Raw genomic sequence first — 12,500 nt, 5'->3', positions numbered from 1 at the left:
CTGTTGGTGAATATGGTTCTGTTGCGTTGCTCCGTTTCCTAAATGCATTCTCTCTCCCTCCCTCCCCCCTAGACCTATGATATGTGTCCTATTTGGTCATTTGATTGTTTTGCGCTCTCCACATCTGCTGTCATTGAGTGACGCCAGCTGACTGTGCTTAGCAGTTGATTATGTGACGCTGCGAAATGAATATGATGAGTGATTTATGCAACCTCTTGGATCTCCGTGATCAATGGCGAAATTAGATCTTATTCTGCATGGGGTTTCACATCAAAAGGGCCCTGTACTGCTGTGAGGGGGGCCCATAGAGTAGGAGATTAGAGACCCCTAATAGATTGGAAATGACAAAATACATATCGTCGCTGTCGGGTGGAAACCTCGTATCTTCAAGTTTCAAATGTGTATGTTCTTTCGCAAAGTAAAGCCCTGCTTCATCAGACAAGGCCGTCGCACAAAAGTAGTGAAAACAGCAGATCTACAAGCACACAACGCCTCGCACCGCGAGGCGTTGTGTGCTTGTAGATCTGCTGTTTTCACTAGTTTAAATCATTTTTAAAATTAAAAATTAAAAATGAACGGTTTTGGACATATAAGGTTTTCACCCGACAACGGCGATATAATAGCCTATGAATTTATAATACTGTCACCAGTAGGTGGACCCTTGGGTTTATTAAACCCATCAACCCTATACAAATTACGCTTGTGTCCGTGATTCATTGTAGCCTAAACAAAGCGATACAAGACTACAGCTCCTGCCCCCTAATCAAGAACTGTGGCTTTAGTTTTCCACTGTTGGGAAAAGCCACAATATTAGTTAAACTAAAAAGACCTGGAACGCATCTGTGTCGCGTTGGACTTGAACCACTTTAACCATTAAAATAGCAGATAGACAAGCTCACAACGCGGCACTGAGTGCCGCGCTGCGAGCTTGTAGATCTGCTATTTTTGAAAATGTGTGCTAAGTCTTTGAATATTTTTTACCCCATTCTATTAATGTCTTCTAAATCCTTCAAAGGTATTGTGAAAAACACATCAGTGGTTTTCAAATATTTTCATGTTCATAATTGGCAGCCGACCCCATCTCGAAATATTATGTATCAGAGATCCCCCAGAAGCAAATATTTGAGATGCAAATGTTCGCTTTAAAAAATACATATTCAAAGATTTGCTAAAGAATTCTAGATTTAGATGCTATCTAGAAATAGCAAATCTACAAGCTTGCAGCAAAGCACTCGGTGCCGCGCTGTGAGCTTGTATATCTTTAATAGTTAAAGCATAAAATGATGGTTAATTAAAGTAACGCGTTCCAGTTCTAAAGAACATGAACTTGGATTTGGACTGCTTCCGAGAGGGCAGTAAGCTACAAAGGAAAATGATGAATGAAATGCTGCGCCGATGTAGGCTATAAGGGTTCAAAAATGGTCCACAATACTCTCTAACGCTCTCTCTCTCTCTCTCTCTCTCTCTCTCTCTCCGTCTCCCCGTCACTCTCTCCCTGGAAAGCTTGTGAATAGCAATGGAAAGGACTTTTTTTGTGTTGAAAAGACATCTTTCTTTGTTTGGGACATGTTTCTTTGTGGGATGGGCCGGAGTCGTTGATTTGGGTTATGAAAAAAACCTGACCCACACATCACTATTATATGTTGTCAGGGTGGGAGCATGGGCGAATGGGGAATTGATGGAACGGAGATGAGATTAGGGGAGCTTTTTCCAATCTGTTGCATGAGAACAGTGGGCTTACGTTATGTATCTTCCAGCCATCTGAGCTGGCTTATCCTGATACAGCCAGGGGCACACACACACACACACACACACACACACACACACACACACACACACACACACACACACGCGCGCGCGCGCGCGCGCGCACACACACACACACACACACACACACACACACACACACACACACACACACACACACACACACACACACACACACAATGGTGCAGTGCACAAGTCGAAGTAAAAGTAAAAGCAAGAGAGCGAAAGAGAGAGAGAAAGATTGGTGAGTGAGACTTGGGTCTTAACTGGTCATGTTAAGGTGTCTCCACACCAAACAGCCTACAGGAGACTCCTTCTGACTGTACACAGACTGCAAAGAAAAAATAAGCACTTTTTTTCCAGCCGACGCCGACTGTAGTTACTGTATGGCAGTGTTGCCAGGTCTGCTCGTTATAAGTGACTTTGATCCTGTTTTCCCATAATCTTGCTAGTTGTGGGTTGCCTTTTTTTTAGCTTGTGTAGTGTTCTCATGCAGTGTAGGGAACTGTCACTAAGCACCAAGTTAAACCACAGCCAATGAAGACAGAGTCCGTGTAAGATATGACCATTTACTTTGGCACTTCTTCAATGACATGACGGTGAAAACTGAAAAATAATAAACAATACAAACATTCAGTGTGTGTGTTCTTAACTAGCAGCATTAAATGCATTTCAGAGTAAAAATGAAACCAGTTAAGTAGCAGATCCACAGGGCACACTTCAAAGTGACCAGTTAATTGGCTATTCACACTTCAAAATGATTAGCAGAATGATATACACCTGTGCACTAGGCACTGCTCTGCAGACAGCAGCAAACATGGTCAAATAATTAACTTCCAAATACAACATAAACATTCATCCAAACGCCACAAAGGGTTCACAGAGAGTTAAACTAACTGAAATTAACAACACAACTTACAGCATTGCCTCTAAAATGCTTCCAAGTGGGTTAGATGGGTTTTTTCAGGCTCACAGCTCTTAACAGGTTGTCTCTCTGTGCACTGCTGCATCAATAATGGTGCTGACAGGAAGTGGCTCTGGCCACATACAAAAGGAGCTTTCAAAATAAAACGTACAGCTTCACATTAAAGCACTCACAAGCATTTCTCATGTAAATAGAAATACAAACATGTTGCATTGAATTACTTCAAGTAAAAAATAAACACAAAACTTTAACCTTGCCTGAGGCAACACACTCCCCGTCTGACCTATGTGAGGTCACTATAACTTGTGGGAGTCCATGACAGTCTCTAGTCTAGATCAACCGTTGGGAATGCCTTGATCATTTGTCTCATGTGTGTCCTTTCCGAGGGAAGTAGCAGGGATCATGTCCATGGGCAAACTGTTGCGGGTGGTCAGCTTGAGCGGAACTAGGCCTCCTACTGGTAGCTTTGGCATGGAAGGTAAGTATCCATCGCTCCAAGGGGTGCAGTACTGGTTCGCTAGAGCAAGGGGCATTGACGGTGAGAGGATGAAGGGGTTTTGTGAATCTGTAGGTTGAGGTAGGACGGAGGGTCTGGTGGACCAGGGAGACTGCACCAGGCAGGATGCAGGTAAGGATCTTGCAGGTAAGGACTGATGGATACATTGGACATGATCTTGGACGTACACTTGCTCTGTCTCTTTGTTATGTATGAGACTTGTGCTGCGTAGTGAAGTTGCATGGCAACCATATTCCAACATGTTGGTCTTGAACGTGTTGACCATCGGCTTGTGTACACTGCCCGAGCACACCTCCCCTATTACCACCCAGCCCAGGTCCAGACGTTGGGCGAAGGGAGCATGGTGTGGTCCGTTGACCTGTTGCCTGACCTTGTGTGCCCTGATGACGTCTCTTCCAAGTAACATAAGTATTTCTGCTTCTGGGTCTAATTGAGGGATGTGCTTGGCAATGTGCTGAAGATGAGGCTGATGTATCACTGCGCTTGGTGTGGGAATCTCTGAACGATTGTTTAGGATCTCTTGACATTCAAGGAGTGGTGGGAGAGAGATGACAGTTTTGCCATCCAGGGACTCAATCTGGAATCCTTTTACCAATCTGCCAGATTTTTCGGTAATGCCTGAACAAGTTCTGAGGTCGTACGAGAGTGGTTTGCTCTCCACACTGAACAGCTTGAAGAACTCTGGTCTGGCTAATGAGCGATTGCTCTGTTCGTCCAGAATTACATAGGCTTTGATTGCCTGGTCCTTTGCACCCTTGGGGTACACCTTTGTGAGGCAAATCTTTGAACATGAGCGACTCCACTCCCCTGGACCACACACTTCTGTGCAGCTTGTTTCTACCACAGCCGTGTCAGGCTGCTCTTCTCCCTCCCCGCCGTTCTCTTGTGACAGTGAAGTAGGCATGTTGGTTTCAGGAGATGGGCCAGGATGCATGGCCGCATCATGATTGGGGCTGTCACATTCCAAGCACTTCACAACAGAATTGCAGTCCTTGGCCATGTGGGAGGCTGATGAACAGCATTTAAAACATATGCCTCGCTCCTTCAGGAAGACCTTTCTATCATCGAGGGATTTGTGTCTAAATGCTCTGCATCTTTTGAGAGGATGCATCATGTTGTGTATTGGACAGTTTTTGTTAGGGTCCTCGTTGGGTGTAGAAACATCTGTTTGGCGAACTGAGATGGGTTTGTTGGTGTTGAAGTTGCTGTCTTGATACATGAAGCTAGGGTCATTTCGCTTCTTTGCCTCATAGCATACAAAGTCACAAAAATAATCAAAGGGAGGGAAGCGACCGTGGTGATCTTCTTTATAGCATGACCCAGAAGACAGCCAGTTTTCTTGAAGTGCAAACGGAAGCTTCTGCACAATTGGTCCAATTCCGCGTGGGGTGTCGAGGTACGACAGACCGGAGAGGTAGCCATCCTCCTTGGCTCCTTGGATCTCCATAAGCAGATCCCCTAGTTCACGTAATTTGACGTAGTCTTTCGCTGAGATGTTTGGGAAACTGTCCAGCCGCTGAAACAGTAACCTTTCAATAATTTCGGGAGCAGCATAACAGTCACGCAGTCTCTCCCATGCTTTCTGTAATGCTCGGTTGGGGTTGCCAACATGTACTGAGCGTATGCGTCTCACCTGTTCTCTAGATTCCTTTCCCAGCCATTTTGTCATGAGGTCTAATTCTTGAATTGGTGTGAGGTTAACTTCACCAGTTGCACTAGTGAATGAGGAGAACCATGCAAGGTAATTCTCTGGTTTATCATCGAACTGGTACAGTCCTGAATTGACAAGGTCTCTCCGTGCCAAATACTGTGCCAATGTCTCTGCTGGAGGTGGTGTGCTAGCTGGCAGATTATGTTGGGGGACATAGGGCGAAGCAGGTGTGTTAGCTGGGCGATGATGTTGAGGGATGTAGGGCGATGCATGGATATTCATGGAGTCGTTGGCTGTTTTGACTCCAGGTGTCATCTTAGCTCTCAACGGGTCAGGTAAGTATTTATCTTCAACTTTCACAGACTTTGGTGAGTATGTATTGTCAGCCTTTACAGATTGAGGTGAGTTGACCTTTACAGATTTTGGCTCGCTGCTAATGGCTTGTAGTTGTGGAACCTCATGTACAGATACAAAGCTGTCTTGTGACTGTGCGTCATGTGGTGAGTGTTTTTGCAAATCAATTTGAGATTGTACATATTCACTTGTGCGTTCCATTTTCACTTTTTCTGATTCAGAGTCCTCTATTTCGTCTACAACATACAGCGCTTCAGCATGTTCCCACACCTGTGCCTCCACTACGGCTGCATCAGCTTCTCGCTGTAATGTTAGCACTTCCAATTCTGTGTCTATTCGTACTGTTTCCAACTGAGTTTGTGCATCTCGTGTTATCCTTTCTGCCTCTCTGGCAGCTTTTTCCATTTTTAATTTAGCCTCCTGAGTAGCATATTGTGCTCTCACCTTGGCTGCTTCAGCTTGGGCTCGGGCACGGGTCGCACTTGCTGTTGAAGATGATGTCCTGTTGCTCCCAGCATTGGATGCCTTGCTGCTTGCTTTCGTAGCCATCTTGTCACTCCACTTGAAAACTTCCAGTGTTGCTTTTTCACTGTAGTGTTCTCATGCAGTGTAGGGAACTGTCACTAAACACCAAGTTAAACCACAGCCAATGAAGACAGAGTCCGTGTAAGATATGACCATTTACTTTGGCACTTCTTCAATGACATGACGGTGAAAACTGAAAAATAATAAACAATACAAACATTCAGTGTGTGTGTTCTTAACTAGCAGCATTAAATGCATTTCAGAGTAAAAATGAAACCAGTTAAGTAGCAGATCCACAGGGCACACTTCAAAGTGACCAGTTAATTGGCTATTCACACTTCAAAATGATTAGCAGAATGATATACACCTGTGCACTAGGCACTGCTCTGCAGACAGCAGCAAACATGGTCAAATAATTAACTTCCAAATACAACATAAACATTCATCCAAACGCCACAAAGGGTTCACAGAGAGTTAAACTAACTGAAATTAACAACACAACTTACAGCATTGCCTCTAAAATGCTTCCAAGTGGGTTAGATGGGTTTTTTCAGGCTCACAGCTCTTAACAGGTTGTCTCTCTGTGCACTGCTGCATCAATAATGGTGCTGACAGGAAGTGGCTCTGGCCACATACAAAAGGAGCTTTCAAAATAAAACGTACAGCTTCACATTAAAGCACTCACAAGCATTTCTCATGTAAATAGAAATACAAACATGTTGCATTGAATTACTTCAAGTAAAAAATAAACACAAAACTTTAACCTTGCCTGAGGCAACACAGCTTGTTTCTGAAGTGTAGTTGCTTATTTGGCCTTGCTTTCAACATTCTTTTAGAAAATAACTAATGTAATAGAGCTCAATAGGTGAAACTGGTCGCTTCTTTTGGGCTTATAGTTTCATAGACCTGGTCGCTTGTTTCACTCACAGAATCTGGCAACCGTAGGGCAGAGGCAGAGATTTTTCCTCCGTGCAGTGTTCTTTCCTCTTCTCACCAAAACAACACTCAGCACTATTACTAGCGTTGCTTTGGAGTTGATTAGTATAGGAAATTGAGAGTTGAAATTGTGAATATGGTATTTAGTTAAAATGTGCGACGGGAAAATGTCTCTGGCTTTTATTTAGGCTTGCTTCTGGAAAGTTCTGCACTGTAGCAGACTAGACTCCATTGGTCCATTCTAGTGGAGGATTTACCACCGACCGCAAGCACCGACTGAACAAAACTGGGAAAGTCCAGTCTTCCACTTTCCCGTCGATCTGGTCGACCTGTCTGCAACAGACGCTTTCCGCCGCCGATTAGTGGCCGAATCGGTTTGGTTAAATGCCAGCTTTAGTCATGGCTCAATCTGGGACTCTGTTTGTCTCCATCTGGGTGTTGGTGTTTATTCCTACCAACATTACAACATTACATGTTTAAGGCAGTAGCGCCGACAGAGTCTGGAAAGATTAGTCATGGCCTGACTCTGAGCCCTTGTTAACAATACCATCAGAACAGAGGTCTGCTACTGTATGCTCCCACGTCACGCCTTATCAAAACACCTACGTAAACATCTCACACAGGAGCTCTTGATGGCATTTTGGCCCTTTTACTGTAACAAATGGATTGTGTTACTGTTACATCTCCTCTTATCTTCTCTCCTTTTACAACACTGCCACCCAGGTGTGGAATTCCTTGACTACCTCCCTTAAAACATGTAGCTCGCTGGCATCTTTCAAAACTGCCCTGAAAACTCACCTTTCAGGAGGCCAGAGATGGAGGTAGTTATCACTTCTCCCATAAACACCCCCTTACCTTAGCCAGTTAGCCCCAGCCCCTTGTTTCCCATATCCTGTACATATAGTGTTTTTATAACTGTGATGTTATTGAATGTTTGCTTGCTATTTGTTATGTCCATGAATTGAATACCTAGGACCTTACCTTACCGTAAAAGGACTTATTTGGGATGTTCCTTTTAGGCAGGGTGTTTAACTGTACTTGTACTGTACTACATTTCTATTGTATTGACTATACTTGTACTGTTCTCCGTTTTTGTCTAATCACCAGTGTTGATTTAGTCGACTAAAACTATGACGAAATTTTTTGTCTACTGCGTTTTTTTTCACTGACGAAAACTAAATAAAAACTAAATAAAAACTAAACTGTGATGACTAAAACTAAGACTAAATATATTGACAATTTCGTCAACAAAATGGAGAAGAGAGTCATTTTATGTTTGGTTGCTCTCAGGTGTTGCGTGCTGAAAATAGCCGATCTACAAGCCCACAACGCGTCGCGTTTTGCGACGCGTTGTGGGCTTGTAGATCGGCTATTTTCAGCACGCAACCAAGTGTCATTACGATGCCATCAAGGCCTGCCAAAATACATTTTAGTCGACTAAATCAACTGTAGATTTAGTCAACTAAAATCTTATGATATTTAGTCGACTAAAATTAGACTAAAACTAAAACTTTTCAGGTGACTAAATTATGACTAAAACTAAATGAGATTTTATTCAAGAGACCATGACTAAAACTAAATCAAAATTTGCTGTCAAAAACAACACTGCTAATAAATCAATCAATCAATCAATCAATCAATCAATGTCTTCTCTCTCTCGCTGTTTTTTCTCCTCCCCCCTCCTCTCCTCTCCTCTCCAAACAGGGCTGATGTCCAGATGGTTCCCTCCTCCATGTGTGTTCCAGTCCAGCTCTCGCTGACCGGTTCATGGACCACGGACAGGCCCGGCATCCACGGTCACCGCTCCTCTCCCACACCTCCACCCCACCGCACGCCACATCCATAACCCCTTCCTCCCCTTAACCCTTATCCCCACCCATTTCCCCTCATCCCTTACCACATTCTCTCTCTCTCTCTCTCTCTCTGGCTCATTCTGTTTACCCAATGCCACGGCCAACCATGATCGCACATCACCTCCTTCCCGTCGTCCTGATCCTGGCCGCGGTGTGTCGGGACGCCCTGCCCTCCGGGGGAGTGGACCCCCCCGCGCAGGCCCGCCGGGAGATCCGCATCGAGGGGGACCTGGTGCTGGGCGGCCTGTTCCCCGTGCACGAGAAGGGGGCCGGGGTGGAGGAGTGCGGCCGCGTCAACGAGGACCGGGGCATCCAGAGGCTGGAGGCCATGCTGTTCGCCATCGACCAGATCAACGGCAACCCTGACTTGCTGCCCGGCGTCTCCCTGGGCGTCCACATCCTGGACACCTGCTCGCGGGACACCTACGCCCTGGAGCAGGTGTCTCACATGCTCTCTTAACACTCACCGTACCTTAGACGGAGATCTCTGTTTTTTCCATTTAAGTATACACTTCTGTGCCAGCGTTTTCAGTGTTTTTACCGTGTTTTTTTTAGGGTGATCGTAATGTTTTGTTTCCGTGTTTTTTCGTCTCCTAGCAACTCCTATAGCAACCGAGGATCGATCAACGGGTAGACAACAGCGATATTAATACACTTATTAAATACAGATAGATTTCCGTCTATGGCAGAAGTTATAGGATGAATTAAAAAGAGGCTGGCAGCAAATCGCTGTATCGTCACTGTCGGGTTGAAAACGTTCCTTTTTTTCTTATGATTAAAAAAATAAGAAAATAAAATTGTGAAAATAGCCGATCTGCTATTTTCATTACTTTTGTGCAACACTTTTGTATGATGAAGCAGGACTTTAATTTATCAAAAAAACATACACATTTGAAACTTGGACATACAAGGTTTCTGCCTGACAGTGACGATGTTCAACTGTTTGGGTTGCAGACCCATTTTGCTTATGATAGAAGTGTATATGAATGATTTATACATGTATATGTATATGTATATGTATATGTATATTATGTATATGTATATGTATGTATATGTATATGTATATGTATATGTATACACACCCATACACACACACACACACACACACACACACACACACACAGTGTAGCAGAAATGTGCAAATGTCGTTAAAGCATTTGAATGAGGGAATAGCCTCGAAGCACAGTTCCATGCAAGCTATGTCATTTAATAAATTCTAAAAGCAAAATCATGTAGGAAAACGTCCCACAAAGAATTTATAATGGAAGTGTAATGAGCGAAATGAACCGAATAATCAAAAATGCCAGTATTCTCCTTTAGGGATTGTCTTTATCTTAATTCAAAAACAGAACGAGGATTTCATTGTGGAGCTATTAGAGGAATGAAGCACCCAGCGTGACATGTTTAAGACTCTATTGTCTTGATGAGAATGAAGTCTGCTTTTTAACCACTTCAGTTTTGCCATCCCTATTTTAGGCACGATACTGTATTATTGGCAAAAATGTTTAGTCCAGCAGCAAGTCCTCAAAAAAGGCCTTCGTTTTTGAGATACCCCCACCCGAGTTAGAACTAAAGGCAACCATGTTTTTTTCCTCATCTTTGGGGTCTCCCATTAATGTAATGGATTGTTGCGAAATTTTATTTTGGGGGGGACATTTGTTTTTTTTTGGCTATTATGGTCCTATGGTAGGCAGTAGGCTACAGTACCTATAGCACATACAGTACTGTGCAATGGACATACTTTTATACTATAGCACAAAACACTGGACAGCAGGCAACATGTTGATGTAGCCTAACGAGTTTTGGTTAACGGTAATTGTCATCCTCATATATGGTGTTCCATGTTGGAGTGCCGGTTGTGACGATCTTTATGCCCATACATGGTGTTCCGTGTCCAGGCCAGTCTGTGATGTCAGTACTATGATGTCAGACTATGACATCAGAGTTGCATTGCACCATAGACGTGCACACTCACGCGCACACACACACACAAAGAAATGATGTGCATACACCTGTATATGTGGCTCCAACTTCACATCAGCGGTTACAAAGTTACAAAACGACAATGTGTTCCTTCACCATTTCCACCCACCTCTCTCCATATAATTCCTGGTAAAAACAAATTATTTCCATCAGCCAGTTACCTGTATATATTTCTCCTTTACATTCTCACTCAACTGACCTACGCTTTATGGCTTTATGGCTTCAACAAGCTTGCTGCACAACCACGACTCGGAGACAGACATGCTGCCCCGCTTTACGTGGTGTTGTATCTTTTGTAGTTGTCAACAGTGTTAAATGAACACTCTTTTACGTGTCTGTCCCTGGCTGCGTTCCCCAGGCTCTGGAGTTTGTGCGGGCGTCCCTGACCAAGGTGGACGACACGGAGTTCATCTGCCCAGACGGCTCGTACGCCCTGCAAGACGACAGCCCCCTGGCCATAGCTGCAGTCATTGGAGGCTCATACAGCAGTGTCTCCATACAGGTAACAGATTACAGCAGTGGTTTCCAACTATTTCATATCAAGTTCTATTATTTATTTGGCATTTGAGCCACGGACCACCATACTGTACTCAAGTACAATTTTGAGGTACTTTTAATTTAATGGAGTAATTCCAATTTCCAATACTTTTACTTCTACTCCACTACATCTTTGAGGAAAATATGGTACTTTTATGCCACTACATTTATTTGAAAACTTTAGTTACTAGTTACTTTGCAGATATAAATTATTATATTATAAACCATACATTAATCCACTTTAGCCCTAGTTTATACATAGGCTATTTGAAAATAAAGATATTGATCCCAATACTTTTGTGCTTTTACTCAAGTCAATTTTGAATTCCGGACTTCTACTTGTAAAGCCCGTATCAGAGTCTATGGTGGAGACCTATCCACCGCAAATTTGAGGTGGAAAGCTTTCCACCTCAAGTCAGAAAATAAGTGCAGGCCATCATAGTCACGGCCCACGGTGAAGTCCTTTACCCTGTCTAGACCGGTTCAGGTCGACCAATCAGTGAACGGGGTGTAGAGCCTGTCTGTCTGATAGTAAAAACAGAGAGATGTGTTGGGACTCACGGTGGAAAGCTCTCCACCGTGAGGAATGATGTAACGTTGTAGTTTCATGACTCAAAACGACTCGAAAAGACTACACCGCGGTGTAAAGCCTTCCACCGCGGACCCGACTATGATACGGGCTTAAGGGTGCCCTCACACCAAAATACCTAGAGTGGAATCCGCCAATGCATTTCAATGAGAATGGAGCGTTTTTTATCAGAAATCCTCTACTGGCAAAAAAACGCTCCATTCTCATTGAAATGCATTGGCGGATTCCACTCTAGGTATTTTGGTGTGAGGGCACCCTAACAAAGTATTTCTACACTGCAGTATCGATACTTTTACTTAACTAGTTCACAGCCAAATCGCCTTCCATCGCCATTTTGAGGAGGGTGAGGCAGCCAGATCGCCAAACGTCGCCTTGGGGATCATTTTCTGATCATTTTGGTATTTCTTTGACATTTTTTGAGCTATAAATGACCTTTCTAGCTTAATTTTAGTCTAAAGTTACATATTCGAAGGAAGTGACATCATCGATGACGTAACCCGGAAGTCGTTCGGCCATAACATAGAATGGGCCTTTTTACAGCATTGAATGTTGACGTTTTTCTTATCAAACTTTACCATATGTAGACCGATTTTCATTCGGAAAAAAATGGCTGGACTGACAGATTGGTCACTCAAGAGCAAAAACGAGTGTAAATGGCGTGCGCACGACGTTCGGATCGTGTTTTATAGCTCCCGTTCGGCGGACCGGGAGACATAATGGCCGCCAATGGGCGCCGCCATTATGGGTCTACTGCTGTCCACTCGCTAGTCCAGACTCTAGGAGATTATCGTTGGGCACACTCTAGTGGATAGTACTAGTACTACATTCTACAACAATATGATCCCTGTTGGGTTAGATTAAAG

The 12,500-nt window shown here is 43.8% G+C and overlaps 1 protein-coding gene across 1 annotated transcript in view; it reads left to right on the top strand.

Annotated features, from left to right (window-relative positions):
- Positions 1–8,712: 8,712 nt before the first annotated feature.
- grm3 (glutamate receptor, metabotropic 3) overlaps positions 8,713–12,500 on the top strand; it is a gene marked incomplete at its 3' end in the record, with an annotated part of 54,763 nt that continues 50,975 nt past the window's right edge. Inside the window, exons 1-2 of the mRNA XM_080736777.1 lie at positions 8,713–8,967; positions 10,870–11,013. Of these exons, the coding sequence (XP_080592903.1) occupies positions 8,857–8,967; positions 10,870–11,013 (255 nt within the window). The 5' untranslated portion in view covers positions 8,713–8,856. The remainder of the gene's footprint in view (positions 8,968–10,869; positions 11,014–12,500) is intronic.

The sequence above is a fragment of the Nannobrachium achirus genome (genome assembly GCF_963921795.1).
Source record: "Nannobrachium achirus genome assembly, chromosome: 11".
NCBI lineage: Eukaryota > Metazoa > Chordata > Actinopteri > Myctophiformes > Myctophidae > Nannobrachium > Nannobrachium achirus.
This window is presented reverse-complemented; position numbering and strand designations above follow the sequence as displayed.